General features: G+C 40.1%; 1 protein-coding gene across 6 annotated transcripts in view; it reads left to right on the forward strand.

Moving 5' to 3' along the window:
• Nucleotides 1–25,068, forward strand: part of LOC141810053 (BAR/IMD domain-containing adapter protein 2-like) — a 78,337-nt gene extending 53,269 nt beyond the window's left edge. The window contains exons 6-15 of one of the 6 annotated variants that reach the window (XM_074697366.1): nt 1,451–1,588; nt 9,212–9,364; nt 14,664–14,906; nt 16,756–16,987; nt 17,251–17,452; nt 17,553–17,621; nt 17,701–17,854; nt 18,089–18,126; nt 23,010–23,052; nt 23,530–25,068. In XM_074697366.1, coding sequence (XP_074553467.1) covers nt 1,451–1,588; nt 9,212–9,364; nt 14,664–14,906; nt 16,756–16,987; nt 17,251–17,452; nt 17,553–17,621; nt 17,701–17,854; nt 18,089–18,126; nt 23,010–23,037 — 1,257 coding nt within the window. In that variant the 3' untranslated portion in view covers nt 23,038–23,052; nt 23,530–25,068. Of the gene's footprint in view, nt 1–1,450; nt 1,589–9,211; nt 9,365–14,663; nt 14,907–16,755; nt 16,988–17,250; nt 17,453–17,552; nt 17,622–17,700; nt 17,855–18,088; nt 18,127–20,881; nt 22,352–23,009; nt 23,053–23,529 lie in introns of those variants that run through there. The other 5 variants (XM_074697364.1, XM_074697363.1, XM_074697365.1 and 2 more) reach the window with 5 other exon arrangements.
• The last annotated feature ends 54 nt before the right edge of the window (nt 25,069–25,122 follow it).

Consider the following 25,122-nt stretch of genomic DNA (forward strand, 5'->3'; position numbering starts at 1 on the left):
TCCGCTTGAGGCTGGCTGTGGAAAGACCAGAAACCACATACACCCAGCCAAAAAAAAAAAAACAGACTTGTACAGCATTAAAGCATATTTACAGCCTGGTTCAAAAAACTGCTTGTGTCTGAAATTTTAATTTTGCGATTGGCACACACTGTACAGGGGGTGAATGTTTTTCTAACTTGCAGTTTAGAAGATATTAGGATCATTTGATTGTCCAGTCAGAGACGCAGCTTAGCTCATGTGACTCTCGAGCACCCTGTAGCTGATTAAAAGGAAGCTCAAAGCCCAAGTCACATCCAATGTAGCTGCATCTGTAGACTGGCTTGATTTCACTGTTGCAGTAACAGACAGGTGACATCGTGGAGACTAAGTCCATGTTTAAATCAGTCTGTGGTGTAGCTTTATGAGTGTGGCTATGTAAGTGGATAGCCCCACTATTGCAAAGGGGAAAAGGATTTGCATGCATCCCTATGTAAATCACTCTTCTTGATTTGTCACCACGGGAGCCATTTAAACCATCCTGAAGAAGCTAGGTTTTACTAATGCGTGGTCTCCAGGAACAATGCAGAAACTTTTTTATTTATGCATATTAGAGGGGTACTAAGGCTCAAAGTTAGAGATAGACCAACATGGATATTTTGGGGCCTGACCGATATTGATTATTAGCAGGCAAGGAGGCCGATAACGATATTTGAAGCCGATATTCATTTGCAGTGAAAGTGAAAATACTGGTGTAAAAATGTTAAACAATACAAACTCCAACACTTAACTGCATTCAAATGCCTTCAAGCAGATGTTTAATAAACAGCTCCCAGGCTTAGCAGCATGTTTTATAAAGTTAACTGAAAACTTAAAAAAAATTATCATTAAAGTTTTCTACAGTGAATAAAGTTTCCAAAATTTCTACATGACTGCAATAAAACTGGACACAATTGAATTTGTGCTGCCCTTTACAGGCATGTAATGGGGTTGATTTTTTTAAAAGCCGAAAAAACATAGTTTTAAATTGGCTTCATATCGGCTGTAGGATTAGAAAAAAGCCCAAAATGCCAAATATTAGCCCAATAATTGGCCCGGCTGATAATCAGTCTATCCTACTTAAAGTTAACCAAAGGGTTTATTTATAGGCAAGAAAAGTATGCCTTTAGTTATAATGGACAGGAAGGAGGAAATTTACAGAATACATTCAAAGCACCTGGAAAAGTAAATAGAAAAAACAGTCACATTTTATTTAATAATCTACAGTTGGAATCTCAACAACTTACAGAAATCTAATATTTGTATAAGGTGTTTCTTATTGTATGAGAATACTTTTTGATGCAGAGGTTGTTTGTGAGGTCAGAGAGTTGAAACTCAAAAAGTTTTCCTGTCCTCCCACCCGATGTCTCATCCAGGTGTCTTAATTAGTTGTCCTAATTTTCTCTGTCTGTGCTTTGCCTGTCGCCCCATGTAGGCTGCCCTGAAGAAATACCAGATGGAACACAAGAATAAAGGGGAGAGCCTGGAGAAGTGCCAGGGTGAGCTGAAGAAACTGCGCAGGAAGAGTCAAGGCAGCAAGAACCCCTCCAAGTATGGAGAGAAGGAGATGCAGGTAAGCTCCTCGCCACTTTTTTATTTACAAAATGTCTGGTGCTTCGACTGCGGCCCAGAAATAAACAGAAATCTAAATTAGGTTCCTGAAACAACATGCAAAGTAGGCCAAATTAATCTTCCATTTTGTTCTGTACAACAAGAAAAGGACAAAACACCCAGAAAAGAAAAAAAAAAGAAAACAAATTTGAGGAGATTAAATCATTTCCAGTCTCAAGCCATTTCTGAGCACTGCTGTACTTAGTCTTTGCAGATTCCGTTTCCATGTGGGTGACTGTTGGATTGCAGTGTTATGAGTCTTGGAGCAATTTAATGACTTTATTTTTTCATAAAGTAAAAGAGAGCTCACAAAACAGCAAAGATGGGGGTGGAGGCAGTGGCGACGAGGTGCCCTGAGTGGGAAGGCAAATAGTGGAGGTTTGATTATGAATTGTGTGCCCTTGCCAATCTTTCGAACATCTTGAACGCTCGCACATGAAGGGATAGACACATGAGGGGAGGATAATAACTCAGCAGCACTGATTGATTTACGTATGGGTGCAAATTTACTTCAGCCAGTGTTTCTTATTGCATGGTGTTATCAGTGTTTTGACAGAAGTAGAGGAGTCAGTGTACACACCAGAGAGACAGCTGACTCAGTTATCAAAAGGGGAGTAGATAAGATGTCAAGATAGAAGACTTCTAACACAGGCATTTCAAAATAAAAGCTTTAGGGAGTTTTTGATGTTGTCTTTTGATTACATGTGTCAGTTCTTTTTGACTCATGTAGCTATTTTAATACTTTTCTAAATGTAGTTTTTAAAAAATGATTTAAAAAATAATTAAAACCGGCTGGAGTTCTGGTTTAATTGAAAAAAAAAAACTTCTTAATTTAACGAGAGACCAGTTGAAGATAGTGTTGAGAGTCTCCAAATTGATTAATATTATGCATATTACAACTATCAGCACTACCTTTGGCTGCTCAACTGCTACCAGGTGGTGATTATAGATGGTACTAGAAAATTCTACACATCTGCATAGAAACTACACATTGTTGAAAACAGTGCAAGAGAAGCATAGTTGAAGCCATTTTTTAGGTTTGGTTGGTCTTATTCTTTTGTTATTCGTTTGCTAGGCTTGTATTAGTTACAGAGGGTCAATACCAAGAGGCAACCTCGTCTCCTGTCTGAATCGCTAATTTTACTATCAGCACACACTGTACAGGGGTGAATTTTTTTCTAGATTGGCAGTTCAGAGGTTATTAAGATCGCAAGCTTGCCCAATCAGAGGCACAGCTCAGGTCATGTGATCTATAGCTACTGTATATGCAAAGCCCTTACCACTAACAATATGGCCGCGATAGCCAATGTGTTTCATTTTCCATTTCATAAACAGACGGGTGACATCGGGGAGACTACGTCCATCTTTTCTACACTCTATTGTTTTGTGAAGGCCCATTTATGCTCAACTTCAAATACGGATACGGATACAGACAAAGCCTTCTTTCCATGCTTTACGTTCATTCATCCATATTTCTGATTGCTTCCATAAAGCTTACGGATACGGGCCAAACAGAGCATGACCAGAAACCATGAGGGCGGTGTTTCAGTTACTCCCTGATACGTAGCTTTAGTGAGACACAAAGAAGAAACAACAATGGCGGAACTTTATGATGTATTTAACGGCTCCCCGACCACTATTCCCTACAATGCTGCCTTCGTTTTTGTCTTTAATGCAAGTGTTACATTAGTGATACCTCCACAGTTGCCGTGTTTGTTTTCGAGTTTGTTGTTATAAACTTTTGACTCTGGTCTGCCCCCCCTGGTGGATCTATTGGTCAACAGCAACTCCAACGTAAAGGATGCATGGAACTATGCGAGCAGTGACCATAACATTTTTGGAAAGGACATATACATTTTTGTACGTAGAGGTAGGAGAAATGGGCTTAACAGGGGAATCAGGAGATGGATCATATAGCTAAGTTCAGTGAGGGTTAGCTACAGCGCATACAGGCTTCTCTCTTTCATTGCCATTTACTTATTATAATTCTGACATCTCTTTTCCTCCTGAAAACAGGGGATTCAGGTTAAGAATGCACCCAATCTAGCTGGAGTTGAGGTCTAGCCTTATCAGGCTTTAAATTGTAGGCTGTTACGTTACAATGCTAACACGGTTATTACGGTAGTAATAAGGAGTATTTGACGCTTTAGGGTTAGGCTTGCTCTATTGGGGTGAAGTATTTTGTGTTTCACTCAGAAGTTTTTTGTCACCAGGGTTTTGACAGCTGATATTTACAACTTGTCAAAATATCAAAGTTAAGAGGTCACATGATTTACTCGAGGAACAAAGCTGTGTTTGCATTTGGCAGCATGGTTTGTGTGGTTATTTACACAGCAGTAAATAAAAACCTCAGAGAGATCTGCTTGGGGGGAAATAATGATTGACTTTAAGTCTTTGACACAACTTAATTAATTTTCTCTGGCATTAAGTTTTCCTTAAGTTGACATGACAGGAGGAGCAGTGAGTGTTCTCTCTCCAGATCTACCCACCGTCTCTGCATTAAACCCACTGTGGTGTTGTTCAGAGGCTTTTTATTGGTTTAGTCCTGCAGCAAGTGTCGCTGTCAAACTGAGAAAAAAATGACGCAGCAGAAAACGGCGATAGTGTGCCTGCTGATTTTTTCACAAGGGTTTTAGTGGAAGCTGAAAGTCGGGTTGCCTGGAGGGCGAGGAAAGAAAAATTTTAACAGGTCAAGGCTTGCAGGGTAATTGCTGAGCTGCTGTTGGTCTCACTGTGAACCATGACAGAATCAGATCAATGGCTGGACAAAAAAAACCTGATTCAACCATAACTTAAAGCTGTTTTTTTTTTTAAAGTTCATCGGGTATATAGTTGTTGCTTATTGAAGCTGAGGCTGCGAAACCGCCCCTCCTCTGTTTATACAACTGGAAACGTACACACACATATGTGCCTCTCCCTCTAAGGCAGGGGTGGATTGATGTGACTGCTGTGACACATGCTGTTTGTTCCACCGTGTCAGAGAGGCCGTGAGGAGACAAAATGTATGAAGTGTCATTCTTGAGGCTGTAAGGTTGGCTGTAAAGGAGTTCATTTTTTTCTAGACAGAGCAAGGTTTGAGATGGGAGGGGTGTTTCCCTGCACAAAGCCAGTAAATCTTAGTTAAGGATGGCGAGTTATAACATGATCCTGTCTGACTGCCTCATGGGCTGGACCATTAGGGCTCTGTTAGATTTCTGTTAGACCATAAAGCACAACTGGTAGATAGAAACTGGAGCACAGGAATGTTAAAGTGCAAATCATGAACAGCTTTGTCCAAAAACATTTGAAACGTAAAGGTACACTCTGCAGGATTTTCATTAGAAAACAAAGATGCCAACTTTTACAGGTAAAATCCTGCTCAACTGTCACTTCTGGGCCTCTACACCTGTGTGCTAGTGTCTGTGTTTGCCTTGAACCCTCTCCTCAGCCTGTATGTTGATGTTTTGGTTGTATCAGTTTGTGGGCGAAGAATAAGCATAGTTACATCAGCCAATCACAGAGCACCAAGTGTGCTTGTGACTTTGCATGTTGATTAGTGAGTAGAAGAAGCTACAGAGAAAGGAAAAGACGACAAAAGTGAAATGAAACGCCAAACAGATAAAGCTTTTTACTAAATGTGGGTGAAGCTTGGCTGGACTGTCACTCACTTTGGGCACTTGGAGAACAGCTCAGGATATAGAGCAATGTGAGTTGGCTTTCTGCTAACCAGGCGTGTGTCAAATACTTGTGATTAGCTTGTGCTAACAAGTCAGGTGCACAGCTCTCAAGTCTCTCCCATGTAGAAACCCGATGCTGCAGGTGGTTGCTGAACTAGTGAGTTGTTCTCGTAGCTTCGGTCAGAGGTTGTGGGTGTGTGCTGCTGCTAGCACTGAGCCAAGGAGGAGGAGCCCACTTTGAATTTGTGTTTACTAACAAGTAACAAAAATTCCTGCAGACCCTACCTTTAACATATTGAATCAGACTGAAGCTTAAAATGCAGGTTTATGGCCACACCAAGGGCTCACCAGGGCTGCAATAGTCATTCAACTGCAATTCACAGTTTTAAAGCCTAATGAGTTATGTTACTATTAAAAGATGATTTTAAGGGTAACTGAAGGCCACATGAGCATTAAAAATGAAACAGTTTTCCTCCCAAAAATGCAAAACTGCTGTGTTTTGATAAAATATCTTTGATCTTGGTTGTAGCTCCAGAAGAAGCGGCAAAGATTCTTGATTAACTTTTCAACTTTTTCATTAAAGTTTGATATTTCAGTGGCCCTAACAGAAAGCTGTGAAAGATGGAAACAGTTCATATATATATATATATATATATATATATATATATATATATATATATATATATATATATATATATATATATATATATATTAATGCCAGAGAGCTGGTCTGGCAGAGCTTGTCATTCAAAACCATGCTCACAAACTACTTTGGGTGAGAGCGGTGTGCTCTTTGGATGAGAGACCAGCATGGATATGAGGAGAAGATATGAGATGACAGAGACATTAAGAGACGCTGCAAGCTAGAAAAGTTCAGGCAGCTTACACTCAAACTGAGGATGTGTCGAGGTAGTTTCGGAGAGAAAGAGCGCTGAAACGTGAGAAAAGACGATTGAGGTTATGGAGAGGATGAAAGGATGGAGCGCCTGAGATGAATGCAATCAAAAAAAAGTATGTTTTGTCATTAATTTTCATCAAACACATGAAGAGAGGCATAAAAGAAGAGAGTCCACTCTTTTTAGGTAGTTTTGGTGTTTACATGGACATAGAAAACATATTAGTTGTATCTTGAAAGATCATGCAATTTGCTCTGGAAATGGCTGACAGTGAATGAGTATATCGTGAGTTTGTCTATGTAGATATAGATATAGATATATACATATATATATATGGAAGCAAAGGTAGCACAGCAAACAATTTGAATTGGTAAATACTGGACATAGTCGCTCTGAGTCTCTATGACCGATCAATTGGGACCATCTGTGCAGAGAGGCGAGCTCATCAGGCTCTGGACTCATAACGAACCGTTGGTTTGCAGCGATGCAGGAAAATCAATCTTCCTTTCTCATTTCCAGCCTGCTCACTTTCACTGATCACATCAGGGCTGTGGGCGTGTGAGAGAAAAGTCAACTCGTTTGTGTCGGAGTTCCCCCTGGGAGGACAGTGACACACAGACGAGAGGGAGAGAAAAAAAAAGAGGGAAAGAGAGAGACCTGCACTTCTTCAACACCTGTGCTTCAAACTGACAACCATCCGTCGAGAAAGGCTTAGAAAAAGTGACCGAGTACCGACATCCCAGAGTGTTTTATTTGATTTTTCAGATGGAGAGGGCTTCCCACGGTCAATAAGAAGCAGTACAGAAAGTACAAGTAAAAGTTGCTGAGGCCATCTCGACATTTCCTCCTCCTCCTCCTCATCCTCCTCCACCACATCTGTGTTATTTTAGCGCATGAGAACTTTTCTGTTTTATCTCCTCTCTTTCCATTAAAAAGTAAAACATGTCTGAGAGGAGTCTGGCAGTGGACACAGATGGCTGTTGAGTTTCATTGATCCTCATCTTCATCTCCCCCCTTTCTTTCTCCCTCTCACACATTTCACTGTTGTCTTACCCGCTCTGTATGGCTCCCTCTTTATCTTTCTTCCTTCAAGCCTCTTGCTGATATGCTAATCAGCTCATTATGTAGTTCAGTGGAGTGGTCCAAGGTATGGTGGAAAGGGGGTTTTCATCTCGATAAACTCCTTTGAGCCGCATACACGTAGACTGTTTTAATAAGAGCCGGGGCAGGGGTGGGAAAAAGAGTTCAGGATTCAGAATTAATGTTTGATAAGCTCGAGGGGGAATTCTTCAGCTTAGAGTTGTGATATTGAAAAACGATTGCAATCTGGAGTTTCAGACCTATACAGGAAGAAATGTATTGTTGACTTGAAGATAACATTGACAAACACTAACACACAGCAGATTTTAGCAGGTACCGTTGGTGTATTGGGTTTTCTGTTGTGCCCTGGAGCGTTACACTACAATTATTTTAGCTGCTAAAGGTGCCGATGACAAAGGAAGAAACACAAGGTGCTTTAAAATCCCCACAGTTAGAGTGAACTGTTTTGTTGTTGTAAATCCTTCTCCGTGTTTGCTTTTGGAAAAAGCGAATCCCTCCAGTTTCTCTGCTAACCGCCACTTTACCTCCTCACATTGTTGTCAAACGCTGCCTTTTGGCTGGTGCTTGAGGTTTTGTAGTCATTATGAGGGTAAACACAGATCAGTCAGACCTGCACTGACGTGCAGCAGGTTTCATTTTATATTCCTAACCTTTGCAAAACAAGTTGCTCTGGCTGTGATGTAACCTGAGGTCGCTCAGATATAATAGAAGCTGATGTCTGCCTGGGCTTTTCCCACTGTGCTCATTGTCTTGGGTTACTTTGGTGACCTTTGAATGCTGGGAGAATCAGGCCATGTGGATCTGACAAGAGGAGAGGGCTCTTCACTGCTCTGGAGGCGGTTTCCTCAGCCATTTCACTCAACACTGTGCGCCTGTAGAGGAACTAACTGAGCCACTTTCAAGCTGTAGATTGAAGAGAAAACAGAATAAGGTCAGGCCGCTCTCTCTCGCTTGATTTGACACCTCAGCTCTGATGGTGTTGTTGGATTTCTTCCAGAGCTAATGCGAAAAGCCAGTTACTCAAAATGTTTGTGCTCTGCATCACTTAGCCACCTGAAATGCTCCTCCACATACTTCCGATGAACTAACCTCTCGCTGCTGGCAGTGGGGAAGTACTGTGCTCTGGTGGTTACTAAATGAAATGCATCTGCACTCCACAGGAACTTCCATTTGGCTGCAGGCAGGAACTCAAACTTCACAAACTTCATTAGTCTGTGCGGAGTTAAATGTGAAACTTTCGAAAAATGTTCCCTTGATGCTTTGAGAAAAACTTGTGCGAACTTCAGGAAGGATTATTGGTACCAAGGCTCAGATGACAACATGGATTCTGACGATGCATATCTCTTCTTTGATTGAGACTCAAATGAAAACTGATGGTTATAATATCCTATTTTTTTCTGATCAGCCTTAAAAAAGGCTTTGTGGGAGTTAAAATTAAATCATCAAAAGTAGATATAATACACTCTTCTGTGTCAGCCAAACCATTATAATACACTATCAACTCTCTCCAGTAGTACAGAACGCCAAACTTGTAACAGCTGGCATGAAATCTTTGCTGAGATTACAAATTTATGTGTGTACACACTCATCATGTAACCTAAATGCCACTTCCTCTTGAAATAAGATTCCCTGCAGCTTCCTACTACTGTTACTGACCCACTGTGTGCAAGTGTGTCATCAGGGAACTCTGTGGGAGCATGTCCTGCTGACATTTCCCATTTTAGAGTTCTCATGCTACGACAAAGTGACAGCGCCAAAGTCACATGCTTCCCAATTTCTGCCCCTCATTTTCATTTTAAAATGAACAAGTCAGTTAGTAGTAATTCTAGAAATATGATATCACTTTGTTCAAATGTGAAGAGGGGGCTGTTTTTGGACAATACTACATACAATTTTGCTCAGTCAGTTAAATTTATCCACCCTTTCCAACAGTTTGTGGAGACCATCAGCAGTAAGCAGACCGAGCTGGACACCTTCATTGCCGAGGGTTACAAGACAGCCTTGTCTGAGGAGCGCCGCAGGTACTGCTTCCTGGTGGACCGCCAGTGTGCTGTGGCCAAGAACAGCAGTGCCTACCATGGCAAGGTAAGCTTAAGCATCACTTGACCTTAGTTCTATAGCTGAGCTGCCATTTAGGAAGTTGTGGTGAAAATCCAAAAGACAATGTATGAGGAACTTCCACAATATGTTGAGTCTGATGAAATCAGTGATGTTTTTCAGACTGCATTTCCCATAAGCACCATTCTCCACAATTATAAAGCTATGGCTCTTGCCTAAGTGTGCATTTGTTGTGAAAGCAAATGCTAATCTTATTTTCTGTGATGGAGTAATATCTTTATCTGCAGCTTTCTAACTGGTAGATGTAAATTAAAATCAATAAAACTTTGTTAAATCAGAGTTAGCTTCCAAATCATGACCAGGCGTACCTGATTTGTCCACTTGTCAAAATATGCACAGAGTTTAAATCTGCATACCTCATAAAGTAGGGATTAGACATGCACCGATCTATCGGCCGACCGATCGATCTATGCTGATTTCCTTAATTTTGGAGGATCGGGTATCAGAGATTGGTTGATCGGCCCATTCTTACATATAAAGCTGATCTTGTATACCGCTGGGATATTACAGGTCTGACAGCCAGCTATTGTTGCTTTTTGCCCTGAAACCTAAAGCTCAGAACACTTTATTGGTTGTTTTAGTTAAAACATAAAGATTTTTTTGTTTCTTCGGTACAGTTCAATTATTTCCAATAAAATAAGATTGGAACATTGAAGGTATATGCTGTCAGTTATACAAAATAAGAAATAAAAATCAGCATCAGCCCAAATCGGTATTGGGAGGCCAGGCTTTTTAAAGATAGGTGATCGGCCAGAAAATTGGGATCGGTGCACCCCTGGTCAGGATGTATTGCCACGTATCAGAAAGATTTGATAGTCGTCATAGCTACATTTTGTTCTTTTACGTGGCTCAGTTTCTCCATCTGATACAATACTTAAACAGAAAACGTGCACTTCTTAAATCCATTCCCAGGCATGAGTACAAAACATTCTGTTACATTATCCAACAGAAAAAAATAAATAGATAAGAAGAAGACAACCCTCCTCCTGCTTTCTAACTGTTACCACTCACTGCCAAACTTTACCAGCAAAGTTCTAAACAAAGACACTTCAGTGTCAGTGCCAAATATTGACTCAGCTTTTCTGCAGAAAATCCTCCACTGAAGGCAGGTACAAAAAGTCAGAATGAGGAAAGCCTACCCTATCTTGTCACTGATAATCACATTTTACTATCTAGGTCATGAGGAGACATCGATATAGGAGTGACACCGTTTCATAATCAGTCAGAACCTCTTCACAGTGCCTCCAGGGTAACATTAAGAAAGGAGGATGAGTAGAAACGGGAAAAAGCTGAAGTCATTGGGCTTTTTTTTGGCATTTTTGTGTAACTTATTAGCAAACTACTGACAGCTCTGGTTCAGTGACTTATGTTAGGAGCCAGCTTTTCCTTGCTAACATTACTGTTAACAGACTAATCTAACTAGCTGAGTCTGAATCTTTTAGTTTTTGTTAAGGAATATCAAAGTGTCATGAAGAAAGAAGCTGGATGGTAATGCCAGTAGATGTGTAAAGCTAGCTAACACGTTTTTATAAGCTGTATTATTTTGCTTTTTATTCATTTACACCAAACCCTTATATCTTAGTACATTTCCCTCTTCTTTTGGTTGCTGGAGAGGCAGTTTGTCAGATTCCCTACACACATGTGATCCTTAAGCTGAGTATGAAACCTTAATGACACTTGAGCTTTCCAGCCTGACTTCAAAGGACAACGGTGGCCATGTAATAATGAAAATGTAACATAATGGTTAGATAATGGTCAGTCAGATTCTAGAAAAAAGATGCTCCTTTACGCTTCTTGTCGATGAGGTGATGGAGGGCTTCCAGGACATAATGCTTAGTAGGACCCTTTTTCTTTTCTTTCTGTTGATATTTTATTTGATTTGATTTTATCTAATCTTATTTTATTTATTTGTTTATTTAACTAATTTTTGAATTATTTGGGGGCTTTATTGGGAGAGGAGAGGACAGTACATAGTAGTAACAGGGTGAGCCAGGGGAATGATATAGAAATGCTGGACATGAAAACAGCATTGCAAGTTTATGTATGGAGAAATAAATATGTTAAATTGAAAATCTTTGAGATTTTATTATATAAAAAAAGTGTTTTATTCTTTTGTATGTTTTCATTACCAGATAAACACACAAAAGTACCGAAAATTGGCACCTTGGAGTACAGATAACAAATTCCTGGTACCATATCTTTTCACAAGTGAAAGGTACTCATCCCTACTTGTAGGGCAAGACTCAGATAGCAAGGCCATCTGTGCCTCCATTTTTTAAGTTTTAACCATCAAAAAATTGTCAAAACAAATAATTTTACTCAAAGCAATTGTTCTCTCTTGTCTTCCAAACCCTAAAATTCTAGTTGCCCCTACTTCATTCATAAACATGTTTGTTATATGTGATTTTGTTCCACAGAAATATGGCAGTGCAAGATGGTGGTCTACTCTGTGCTCCTTAGCAGAAATAAAAGCTGTGAAACAGAGATTAATATATGCAGATGATTATAAATTAATATGAAGACAGCCTCCTTCCAAATTCTATACTCCATTCTGCCTAATGCATCTAAATATGACACACTGCTCCTTTGAATGCAATTATAAAAGTTCAAATTGAGGGCTTCACTTAGTCGCTCTGAACTGATTGAGGGAGTAAAGCTTTGATAGTGGCAGACTGGAGTTTCTCGTCAGGATAATTGGCTACGACATCAAGTACTTGTTATCAGGGGCGAAGCTTTCTGTTTTGGCTTTATCATGTTTCTCAGTGAATCAGATGGTTCAGTGTGTATAAAAAGCCACATGTTCACTTATTGTTAGGATGAAAGATAACTTTTCTCTTTGCCTTATTGTCCTGATTTCAGCCAACCACAACTCATCTCTCATATTTGTTGTATCTGGCACTAGCTGTAACACACCGTTGTTTCGTTAAAGAGAGAATACTGGGAGATATATAATTCAAAGTCACATTAGCTTTGACCGCTCATAGGGGCCTCTTCAGTTTAAAAATTCATTAAGACTGTGGATGATGCCCAGCTGACAGGCGTGTCTGAAACTGTAATCCATCATTGCACCTTCGAGCGTCCAGCCGGCTTCTTATGTAGAACAATACCTCTCTGCTTCTCCGTGTCATCATGAGAGAAGTTTATAGGAAAAGGCAGCAAACTGTGGATGTTGAGGGAGATGGGTTTAAATCAGAGCTCACAGTGAAGAATGGGGCAGGCTGTTTCTGAGCTGTATTATTTACAACAGCCACAAGAGGATTTCATAATACCTGCCTGTTATTTTCACTTTGCTGTTGATGTTTGAAGCAAAGAAAGAGGTTTTCCTGCATGATACTTAATGAATTAAGATCCAGGATTCACTTCATTTAATGAGTGGCTTTGTTTACATATCATGTTAGTTGCTAATGCATGCTTCTTCATTAGATATTCTAAGGTAATAGAGTACATCAGTCTCTCGGGATTACTACTAAAGAAGTGACAGGGTGAGGACAGGAGCTGTGCATGTGTTTCTGCACAGGTATGCACTGTTTTCCAGCTTCCCCTTTCAACACAGAGTCCAGTCATTAATCAGGATGGGGGTGTGAGTGCGTGGGATGACTCCACTCTCAGCAAACTGAAGAACCCTCTCCCATAGGGTTCCTTGTCTATGTGCAAAATCACTGTGTGTATGTATGATGAGAAAGAAAGATGGCCGAGCTCCAAATAAACACATAGAAACGGGCAATACCATCTGCGTTTTGCATGTGTGTGCAGGTGTGTGAGGTTTTACATGTGTGGTTAAACACATATGTAAAATGTGTGTTTGTTAAACTGTGTTTACATAGATGCAGAAAGAACAGTCATATCCACAGGCTGTGAGATGCTCAAGTGGGCAGTCTGGTTGTATATCTGTCCGTTGTACAGCCTCACCCACGCAGCACATTATCATATCTGCCCAAAGGACGGAGGTCAAGAACACACAGTGAAGAAAAAACTCTGGTAAAAGCTGTTTATGAAGAAAAAAAGGGAAGAATTAGAAGATGCAGAAAAGGAGATGCTTATCACTTAGCTTTTTTTTGGTCGCGTTTCTGCTGCATGACCCTAATTAACAGGTTCTGTAAATGAGGGCAGAATCAGGAGGCGTGGGGCTGGATTTTGTTTTTGAAGTGTTCTGTTTTTCACCTGTAGTACGAGTAGTATCATCCACCTGCCTTTCAGCCAGCATTAGCCAGAAAAATAGACAGTCGTCCATAATACAAACCCATCAGCAGTCATCTGAAGATGATTTAGCTTCAGTTAATGTTTCCGAACAGATGCCTCTGTGCAAGTGCAGCTGATGCTCCACTCTTTGACACTGTTTTACAATTCCAACTGAATTCCTCTTCCTATGTTGTTTATCAGGCTGAGAACAAAAGCAAAGCACAAAAACTGTGCTCTTTGAGAAAAGTCTTTTATGCTTACTGCTGGGAACTCTGCAGGCCCTGAAGAAAACCCAGAGGTTATAACGTCATTAGAAGAAAGACGGAATGAAAGTTCTGAGATAACTGTGAGATACACATCTCTCAGCTCTCTGTATCACTGACTTTTCAGTTTGGTTTTCAGTGATATAAGAGGAAATGATAAAGTGATGTTTTTTTATTGTAAAGGTCAGAGTTTCATGTCATTTTGAGAAAGATGCTCTTTCCTCTTTTTGTCCTTTTAATGTGACCAAGCCTCATCCAGACCGCTGACAAGAAATATCTGAAACTAACAGAAACTGACTCCTAGAGTCCCTGTGAGGACTTTCATAGTGATCTCGAAGAAGTCTCACTTCTAGATGCCTGTAATCTACAATTTTAAATGAGATTATCAGCTTCAAAATAGGTGATTTCTCAGTTCCCCTGTCAGGTTGTCCAGAATCAGATTGATCTTGTATAAATTTGTCTTGAACAAAGAAAGAAGTTTTAAAAAAAGATCCAGTTTCCGTTCATTTACTTTAAAACACTCATAACGATACTGTAAAAACACTAGCTTTTCGGATAGTCCTCGCAGCCCCTTTTAATTGAGAGACAATTTTCTGGTGCAACTCTTATTCTTCAAGATAAATGTAGGTATCAATATGCTTTGGTTTTGTTTAATCATTTTATATAATGTTTTCATCCACAGTAAAACTGTTATTCTGAGGAAAAAAAAAACATATAGACAGATGTAAACTGCCTGTTGTTGCATTGGCTGAGACCTCAGGGTGCCAGTTCTGGTTATTACCATCTCTTTTTGTTTGTTTCTTATCTTTTCTTCCTCCCTCCAGGGTAAAGATCTCCTGACCCAGAAGATTCCAATGTGGCAACAAGCCTGCTCAGACCCTAACAAGCTGCCAGAGAGGGCCATGCTGCTGGCCCAGCAGATGGGCTCTGCCGCCCTCGGTGGCACAAGCCCCCTGCATACCTCCAAATCAAACCTGGTCATCTCAGACCCCATCCCAGGGGCTCAGCCTCTCCCTGTGCCCCCAGAGCTGGCTGTTTTCATGGGCAGTGGTCTTGGACATCCAGCGGTAAGTTCAGAAAATAAGTGGAAGATGAACACTGTAACATAATGTTTTGTGTGTTATTTGATATACTAAAGTCAAACAAAACCTCAAATAATGACCATTTTCCTTTCAACCTTAATCTCTCAGCTGGAAATGCACCATTTTAGATAAACAGCAATGCCAGTAAAGAGTAGAGAGATTTCGATACATGATGACGAGAGGTACTGTTGTCAGTTTTTGAAACTGTCTGTGTTTAAACTGCAGGTGCCAAACCCAAAATTGCAGTGTTGTGATGCATGTTGTGATCATATTGAAATTTGCAGCAGGGATCCAGTGTTTCAGATGAAGTAAAATAGCCATCTGAAAATAGAACAGAGGGCAGGAAAAGTTACTCTACTCTAGCTTTTTAGGACAACTTAGGCTGGATTCTTTGAATGAGACACAAATGTTAAAAAACTCAGACCCAAAAAATTGACCTTGTAATAAACCATGTAGCATTAACGCAATGACAAAAAGGTTACAAGAAAATTAATCTGGAGTTTTTTGACTGATGATTATGATGAACAAAGATAGATCACTTAGACAGGGGTTCCATGGCCCCTAGGGGCTCCACGGAGGTGATGCAAGGGGTCTGCGACATTTTTAGTCAATTAGGCAAATTTGTCCTATTTTCACATTTTTGTTTACAAATATTCTATTTTTTCTCATGCTAATGTCTGTGAACACTCGGTGATGGATACATGGAGGCCAAAGTGTTACCTTTCAGCTAGAAATGCTTATGTTTAAAATAAGAAAAGACCATTTGAATGGCTTGTACACTTGAATGTCATGCAATTGACTGACAGTGTTGACAATGGCAATGGTATCAGCTGACAAGGTATATAGACAAGGTTATGACAAGGTTATACAGGGGTAAGGCCACTCATCGTACCTCACAAATATAAACAAATATTTCAAATCTTAGAAGATAGATAGATAGATAGATAGATAGATAGATAGATAGATAGATAGATAGATAGATAGATAGATAGATAGATAGATAGATAGATAGATAGATAGATAGATAGATAGATAGATAGATAGATAGATAGGTAGTTGGGGTCCCTGTCCCTGCTCCATCCCTCCACTATTGAAGTGGTAGTTCGTCTGAAAAACATTGAAGACCCCTGACTTAGATCACCAACGGTCAAAGAAATGTTTACTTGTTGAAAATTATGGTGACCCAGTACATATTTCATATTCCAGATCTTAGTATCCAGAATATTGCCAGGATCTGGATCATACTTTAAAATCTGTCAGAAATTATTGTGACTTTGTCTTGTATTGTTTTGCAAAGCAATACCACTATTTATCGTGGAATTATATACAGATTTGGTGAAAACGGCCCTATCTCGCAATGATAAAGAATCCTTAATTAAGAATTTAAAAAAAATCCTGGATTGAGACAATGATCACTTAAACACTTCTTCCTTATCCCATTTTGAACATTTCATGAAGATCCGTTTGCAACTTTTTGAGTTATGTTGTTCACAGACAAACAGACAAGCTCCCCCAAAAACCAAAAACACAACCTCCTTGGCGGAGGTAATTACTCACAGTGCTCTAATGCCTACTTATCCACCCTTAGCCCACCATAAAGATGTTAATGAGACCAGTGTCATTTTAAACTTAATACTGAAATTATTGTGCCTTCTAGAGTCTGTCTAATTTTCTGCAGCAGCCAATAAATGTGTGATTTTTATGTGAATTCATTCTTAGTAATGCAGCAGATGTAACCTAAGGCATCCACTCTTTCCCTCAGGTTGTCCCAAAGTAACCGCTGTCATAGTTTTGCTTAGGCTTAGCCTTATTTACATCTGCTTGTGTATTCCAGAGGCTGATGGGCCCTGATGGTATGTCCATGGTCAATGGGACAACAGGCGTCCATGGGGAGGAATATTGGACAGATGGAGGAACCATGTCCGTGTCCCAAGTCAGGCCTTCATCCCCTCAGACCCAGGCACAGGGCCCTCCCCAGGCCCAGCCCCAGAGACAGGTCAGCGATGTCTACTCCAACACCCTCCCTGTGCGCAGGCCTGCCCCCGCCAAAAACAAGAACCCTGTGGGTGAGTTATCCCAAAACGGCTTGGATTTAATGAGCAGCTATAGCTGTAGCTGCAGCAGGAAAATAACAAGCAGAATATTTGATTGCATGTCAACCCCACTCACATCATTTTATTTTAAGGTGTTTCAGGAGCTGGTGCTAAACAAAAGCACATTTAAGAATTGCTAAATTTGCAGCATGTGCCTGGCTGTTAAAAGTTCTAAATGTGCCATGCATGGATAATGCACATCACTGATGATGGTCTGCGTTTTGCAAACTCCCCAGGTGAGACACGGACCCTGCCCAGGTCTAGTTCCATGGCAGCAGGCCTGGAAAAGAATGGACGTGCTCGTGTCCAGGCTATCTTCTCCCATGCTGCAGGTGACAACGGCACTCTGCTCAGCTTCTCTGAGGGAGATGTCATCACCTTGCTAGTGCCTGAAGCCCGGGACGGCTGGCACTATGGAGAGAATGAGAAGAACAAGATGTGAGTGATATGTTCACTAATTCAGTTTTGCCTGAATCTGCACTGTTAGAATAGAGACATATTCTCCATCATAATTAAACAAAATCTGTCGCTGTCCCAGGCGTGGCTGGTTCCCTTTCTCCTACACTCGTGTGCTGCCTGAGAGCGACAGTGAGAAGCTCAAAGTGAAGTATGTAGCATGTTTTTTGGCATTACCTCTTTGAACTCGGTGAGCCTAAAGTCTGAGACTTGTTTTCTCACCTTCCCAGCCTGAACCATGGGAAAAGTAGCAGCACAGGAAACTTATTGGAAAGTGATGCATCACTGCCCACACCTGACTACGGACTGACTGCCCGACTGCTGGCACAGAGCCTTGCACAGACCCGCCCACGGCCCTACAGCATGGCAGGCTTTGGCACACAGGTAGGCTACATGTGTGGTTTACATGTATGAGACACATGGCAAATTAATTTGTAGTCTCCATCTGGTTTAGCCTTGTGTTATGTAATTTGATATGAGTAATCCTGCAATGTCTGAACAGGAGGCTTTTTCACAATTTCTGCTGCCACCTTGTGTTTGTGTGCAGATATTGCAGGTACTTCATTCACAGGCATGTTGACACAAAGTTTAAAAAACAACTAAAAATTTTCATTTCAGCCTGCTATTGAGGATTATGACGGCCGCTTCGCCACAAGGTAAGCGCCTTTTTTGTCCTATCTTTTAAGTTAACATTGCTTTGACAGCTGCTGCTCCATCATACGTTTTCTAACTCAAAGAGCCTGAAAGTAATAACTAACTAAGTAATATAACACCACCTGAATTACAACATACTGTAATAATAAGACAATAAGACACCTAAAGGGTGTCAAATAATGTGGTTCAAACACTTTGTAAGCTAGTTTATTTTGAGTATCTGAGGAGAAAAAAGAAGACCTTGTTTATTTAAGGTAAATTTTTACTCTTTTCTGGTATTTAATGGACAGAAAAGGTGAAACCAGCAACAGATCCTTTTCATCTGGTAGAATTATCTGTATAACTTTACTTTAGAGGTCTGCAAATTTCATCACATTTAGGTAATAACTAGACAAAGTTTTTTCTTATTTCTTTGAAACTACCCCCAAAAATTCATGAGAAGTTGGTGAAAACTAGCACTTAACTTCTGGCCAGATTCTGTTTTGCAGTGTGCCCGTACTTGAAATGTCTATCACAATCAGGTAGAGGCCAATTTACTACCCCACTCTTGGTAAATATCTCATCTGAAGCCTTCAGTTATATCATGTAGAACATTATAGGGCTAATCATAAAGGGTTTATCATTTAGCATGTGATCTCAATTATGCATATCAACAAACTCGGTACTATAGGACTTGGTGTAATTAAATAACAAATAGCTAACAATCAACTGCTTATTGGGAAATTGAATTATTCACTTAACATTTAAAAGCTAATTTTCAGAGGAAACAATGAACCTAACCTCTGTATTCAAGAACTAAGCAGCTATTTATCACCTGCTTCTCTGGAAATAGCAAAAACGTTGGGATACTTCTCAAAACATTTTGTGGTGGGTTGTGATTTGATTTCAAATAAATTATTTTCCAATCGTCACCTTGTTACCTTGCAATTTGGAGTAAATTTCAAAGAAACTGGAAAAAACAGTAACCTACCAATCGTGACTTGCACCAATAAAGTGTGGCATATTTTAAATAAGTTATGTCTTAATTTTAAAGAAGTTATGTGCTAGTTTTAAAGAAATAAGAAAAAACTTTGTCTTATTATTACCTAGGTGTGATAAAATTTGCAGACTTCTAAAGTAAAGTGTTATCTTGCAAAAACCTGAGAATTATGTAACTATAGGCTGCCTTAAGCCAAGCTAACTAAGCTAAAATGCACAAGGATTGATTAAAGCTCTAGTGAGGGGTGTGTTTTTCCACTCATGAGAGTGGAAGTATTTTTAACATCTCAAAATTACCTCTAAAAAAAACAGGACTAAAATGATAAAAAACAGCCATTTTTCCCACATTTCAAACAACTTTCGGGATCAGATTTGCTGTTGAACAACAGTATCTGCTCCTGCAGGGGGGGATGTCAGGCATCTTACTAGATTTGGGGTGTGTTGTTTGTTTACAGAAAATTCCAAAACAAACCAAATAATTCCTCACAGGAGCTTTAACTAGCAGAAAACGGTGTGTGTGAAAAAAAAATTGTCGATCAGTTTATGTTGTACGCTGTGCTTTTGCAATGTCATATTATAAAAGAACACTGAGATAGATCACAGCACTGCAAAAATTTTTAAAACAAAATTTTACCTCCAACATTCAGACAAGGTGATTAGTATATTCTATTGTTTGACATATCTGTATTAATGTTTCAAGCCTCTAAAAGATCAGTCATAATAACAGTAAGAAGCTGACAGTCCCAATCCAGGACATTGTTTTTTTAGTTAAGACTTTGACTCAAATTGGTTGGACTTAGCAGAACAAATCCACAAAATCAGAGCTTCTTATTTTTTATTAAGTTGGTTTATAAAGGATTAAAACTACATCTTAGAGTTAACTAGTAGATACATTCTCCTCCTTTACTAGTTTTTTGATCATCTTTTCTTTGCTTATTTTGACTGTCTCTTCTTTGTCCTTCCTCTTTGCTCTTGCTTACTTTACTTTTTTTTATTTATCCTTTTTTATGGCTCTTTAAATAAATAAATTCAGTCGAGTGTCTCAGTGTATTGTCAGAGTGCTCTTGGCCCCGTATATTTTCTCTGTAATCTCATCAAGTCCTTGCTGACTCACCAGGGCTGTGTGAGGGTTAGGTTAGGAATGATGCTGGTCCAATCAGGAAGTACATCCTCCTTTAACTGTATATAAATGTGTGTGTCTGGGTGAGAGGAATAAAGTGGCCTTGAGTGTGTGTGTGTGTGTGTGTGTGTTGAAGTGCGTGTTGTGCAATAGACATCATGCTGACTTCATTTCAGTCATCAGTGCTTGTCAGCCTGGGGCTTTGGGCACCAGTGTCAAGCTGTTTATGTACTCTTGTCTGCTCTGAATGTGTTGTTTTTCTGTATCAGTATTTTAAGACGACTTTGTCCTGCAGGGTGTACTCACCCTCAACAGACTAATGTAACATTACGTCCCTCCAGCTGAGGAGATGACTTGATTTTCTCATCAACAGTAACTGTTTTAAATGAAGGAGGAATATCCTTTAAGTGTGGGCGGTAATATCCAACCAGAATGTGTTTGTTGTTTAAAAAAATGTGTTGATGAGGGAATTGGAAGTCTAATCTTCCTGATCACGGCAGGTGTGTTTGGAGATGAAGCTGTAGGTGGGGCGACAGATTCAGACCCCACCTACTCGTCTCCTAAACTCCACCCTGCCTTCTCGTGCCTGTCTTGTCTTTTCTCCATTTCTCTCTGAGTGTGTCCGACCTGGCAAGCTTCCTTCTCTCTTTGTTCCACAGTGACAGTCCTGATGGCAAATTGATTTCGACTGTGTGAGAACAGACATACAGACAGACACAGACAGCTCCGGATAGCACAGGGGCCTCTTCCTACCTACCTACCTACCTACCCCATCTTTCCCTCCTCTTAGCCTCCTTCTCCTGTCCACTTATCTCCACCTCTCCTCCTCTGCCCTCCACACACCCCCTCTCCAAGTGGAAGAGGCCAGTTTCATCCCTCCTTTCTGTCCTCTCTTCCTCCCCGGGTCCCTCCTTTCCTCCTTCCAATCCGTCCAATCCTGGGTGCTGCTGCTGGTGGTGTCGGTGTGGACAGTAGCGGTTGGTGGGTGGAGGATTGCGTTGAGCGAGAGAGCCTGAGCGGGGCCTACCTGCTCGGCATGCAGCGCTATGGACTCTGAATACTCATTCTCTGATCACAGTCCGACATCACGGACTGATCTGTCAAGAGACTGCCTATGCTACTGCTTGTCTTTCATGCATGTACATGGTTTTGTCATTTTGTCAAACTAAAGGACATGTTCATGTACTGTACAAGTGCCAAAAGACTTCAGTGTCGTTGTACTCGAGCCACTGGCTGAATGGCCTTTTTCAAGCACATGTGGGGCACACTATTATCAAGTTCCCACCCACCACATACGTCCTAAAAAAAAGCTCTTCAAACAAGGCTGTGCAGCAGATTACAATGTTTCTGTTCTGAGAGATCCTATAGGTGGCGCTGTGCTTCCTTGTGTCAGTGCTAGACTTTATTTTACCGTCCAAAAGGTTTGTGTCATATTTGCCTTACTTTGCTTCTTTCTTTTTGTTTTTTTTTTCTATCTAACACATACTTTGTGTGCGATGAAGCAGACTTAAAAAAAAAGCTTCATGGATATATACAGTATATATGACTTTATATATGAATTGTTTTCGTCAGTCGACCAAATTGCACTGTATTATGATCACCATGAAAACATGTTTTCATCTAAATTTCCAATGAAACTTTCCACCGCCAGCTGCAGACTTTGTCGCCCATCCAAGGCTGAACTAACTGCCAAAAATTCTGGGTTCAAATAAAATGCCTCACGTTGATAAACTTCAGTTTGGTGTTTTTGTCTGAAGTTGAACTGAGTTTGAAGAGGTCTTTTTATCATCTGTTGAGTTTCCTCAATGACAGCTGTTCATTACTTTGAGGTTAAAAAGAAAACCCCCGGCTTTTGCAGCTCTCAGTGTTATTTATGATTGTATTCCCTGAGTGGCTATGTAGTTTTTTGGTCTTTTTTTCTTTTCAGAAACAATTACTGTCCATGTAAAAAAAAAAAGAAAGAAAAAATATTTGCAGAAACAAAGAGAAACTACTGATTCGCTGAAGTGTTTATCTTATGCATGCTGTGGAGGGAAACCAGAACAATGTGATACTGAAATTGACCCTGAATGTATGGTGACTTTTTACAACGGTATTCTGAATAAAACATATCTCTATATATTAATAAACAGTCTGGTCTGACACCAACTCTGTTCTATCCGTGACAACTGCAGTTTTCAGTTTTGTTGGACTTCCTTTTTGTCAAGGTTATGACACCAAACTGTGACATATAAATTTAATTAAACTCCCTTCATGAATCATTTCAAACCACAGCTGTGGTCCAGGCATGCCGTTTCGTTCCTCCCTTCCCTTCCCCCTTTCCTTAACACCCTGAGCATCTGTGCTGATCTGTGTCGATGTGAAAGAGGAAGCTGTGAGTGTGTGTGTTTTTTATGTACAGTATGCATACACAGATTTTGCAGACAGTGCCTTCCTGCTTGTCTTTTCTTTTTTATTTTGTTCAGTGTTCTTTTGGCTGATGTTTGGGTTGTTCTTGGATGATATCAAGATGATTGCATTGCATTAGCAGCAAAAGAAACATCCACTAGGGTGCACTGAAGACACATTTCCGTGTGTATTTGAGCAGCTGAAAAAAGAGCATACAGTCTTAGCATGTTGAGCATGAAGTGTTTCCCATCCCTCATCTCGGTTACAGCTGTTTTTATTATCAACCTACAGTATGTTCATCTTGCACCAGACTAACCAGCAGTGTTGTTTACAAAGTGTGACCCATGCATGATCTGAGAGATGAGCCATTCAAACCCAAAGGTTCTCTTTACCTTCCAGTTTGGGTCCAGAATTGTCTCGGTTCTGAGGAAACAGGACCTCCGTAAGTCACCAGCCTCCATTGCCACTCAGCCAACCAATCACTTTTCTCCCTCTTTATTACTGCCTGGTTCTCTCTGCTCTCATTGGCTGTTTGGCTGCAGTAAGGCGCTGGGGATCACTGCTTCTTTTCTGTCCTTCGGCCTATGTGGACGTGGCAGGATGCAGATCTGTCACTCTAGCAGGGCCGTGGGTTGTAAAAGAATAACCTGTGTACCATATTTTCACACAGAAGAGACACTAACCCTGCATGCATGCCTACTGCAAGCTGTTTTTTTCTCCATACATAAGTTTTCTCAAAACATGCTTGCCAAAACTCACAATAGATACTGCAACTTTTTGCTCTTCTTATTGTAACAAGCTGTAGGAAGGATGGGGCTTTCTTTGGGTGTGGTAATAGTTGGCCAGTAGCTCTCTAAGTTTCCTCAAGTCTTCATCCTAACTGTCACTGTTCCCTGTCTCACCCCTCCTCTCCCCACAGTGACCGTTCCTTGGAGGTCTACCTCAGGTCCGCGTACAATGACGACCGATCTGCACCCATCTTCTACTAGCAGCCTGCTTTTCCTGCGTTTTGTCCACTGATGGGCCCTTTTTTATTTTTGAATGGAGAAAGAAAAATTTAACATTAGCAGGTCTGAGTTATATGCTACCACACAAGGGCCCAGATGTGTGACTGAGAGGGGAGGGGTGGAGATCACCTCAAGGAATATGTTACACCACTAGTTTCTTTGCCATGGAAATCCATTCTGAGAATTTCTGGTCGACCTTTATGATGTTTTGAAAATGCTTTCACAAACTCAGAATGCCCCGGCTTGAGCATTCAAACACGACGGCAGATTTTATTAGTTCATAGATTGCACCAGTAGTGTATAAGGTTTGGCTAATAGGTTTCTACTAGTGGTGCTGTCACATTATCATTTATCTGCACTCCTACTTTGGGATCTCTTCTATGTTCTTCAAACACTGTAAATTTCATACAAGGATTATGGACATTAATAAGCAGTGAAGGAACACTCTGCATTTAGTTGCGTAGGTGGGGGTTTGGGGGTGTATTGAAGCTGGTGGGTAAGAGTTTTCAGTGCATCATGAATGATGTCGAATCAAATAGGAAACTGCTGCACATAGCTAGAATAAAACAATAATTCTGCTTTTGCTAAGTGAAAACTATATATTTCGTAGTTTGTGATACAGTGAACCCATATTTTCAATGTGGGAACTGTGCCTTTGATTTTTTTTTTCTTTCTTTTTGTTTTTTTTTAAATCATTTGTTTCATGCCGTGCTGATGCAATCAACTGTAAAGCAACTTAAGGGTGTATGCATAACAGTCTCACTTGTATTTTTTTATTCTGGAAAGAGGATTACATCCCTTTTTATTGTCTTCATTTGTAAATTTAAAACCTTTTCTTTTCTTTTTTTTGATTTATTGTTCTTAATTTTGCTCTACAAGCTTCAATCCAGTGCAATTTCAAATACCGCTGCAGGTATATTAATATCCTGAAACTTTCTGTCTCTTTTAATTTCAGTAATACCTAAGCTGCCAGATAGCCATGAGATAAAGTAAAGCGCACAAATAATGGGTCTTTTTATATGTAAAGTAGCTTCGAGGGAGGTGTAGCTTATCATATAATGTACAGTATTATGGTTTTTGATCATTCATGCTCAATGTTTTACACTCACCTGGGTAAAAGAGCATAGGAGGCTAATCTACAGTGGAAGTGACACAGAACAAGAGAGAAATTACATGTCTGTTTGTGTGAATGAGTTAAAAAGAAATTCTTCCTGCAACTACATCATGAAGAAGCAGATTTTCCAAGGGTGAGTCCTTTTTACTGAGTGATTCGATCAGGATTTTATGAAACAGCTCATCAGAGCAGCATGATTCAAAGCGCTTTTTTAAAAACTTTTATATAGCTTTCATCATCCATTTCTCACTTTTGTCACTGTGTGTATTATATCTGTTCTGTACAGAAAGTGCTTATAAATTATCTTGTCCGAAATAAATCTAAATGGGCACAAATGTCATCTTTTTATGTGTCATATTTTCATGTTTTCATGTTTTGTGGAAAATTTACC

Source organism: Halichoeres trimaculatus, unplaced genomic scaffold (genome assembly GCF_033239565.1).
Source record: "Halichoeres trimaculatus isolate MK-OKI-2021-1 unplaced genomic scaffold, fHalTri1.1 fHalTri1_scaffold_20, whole genome shotgun sequence".
Classification (NCBI taxonomy): Eukaryota; Metazoa; Chordata; class Actinopteri; order Labriformes; family Labridae; genus Halichoeres; species Halichoeres trimaculatus.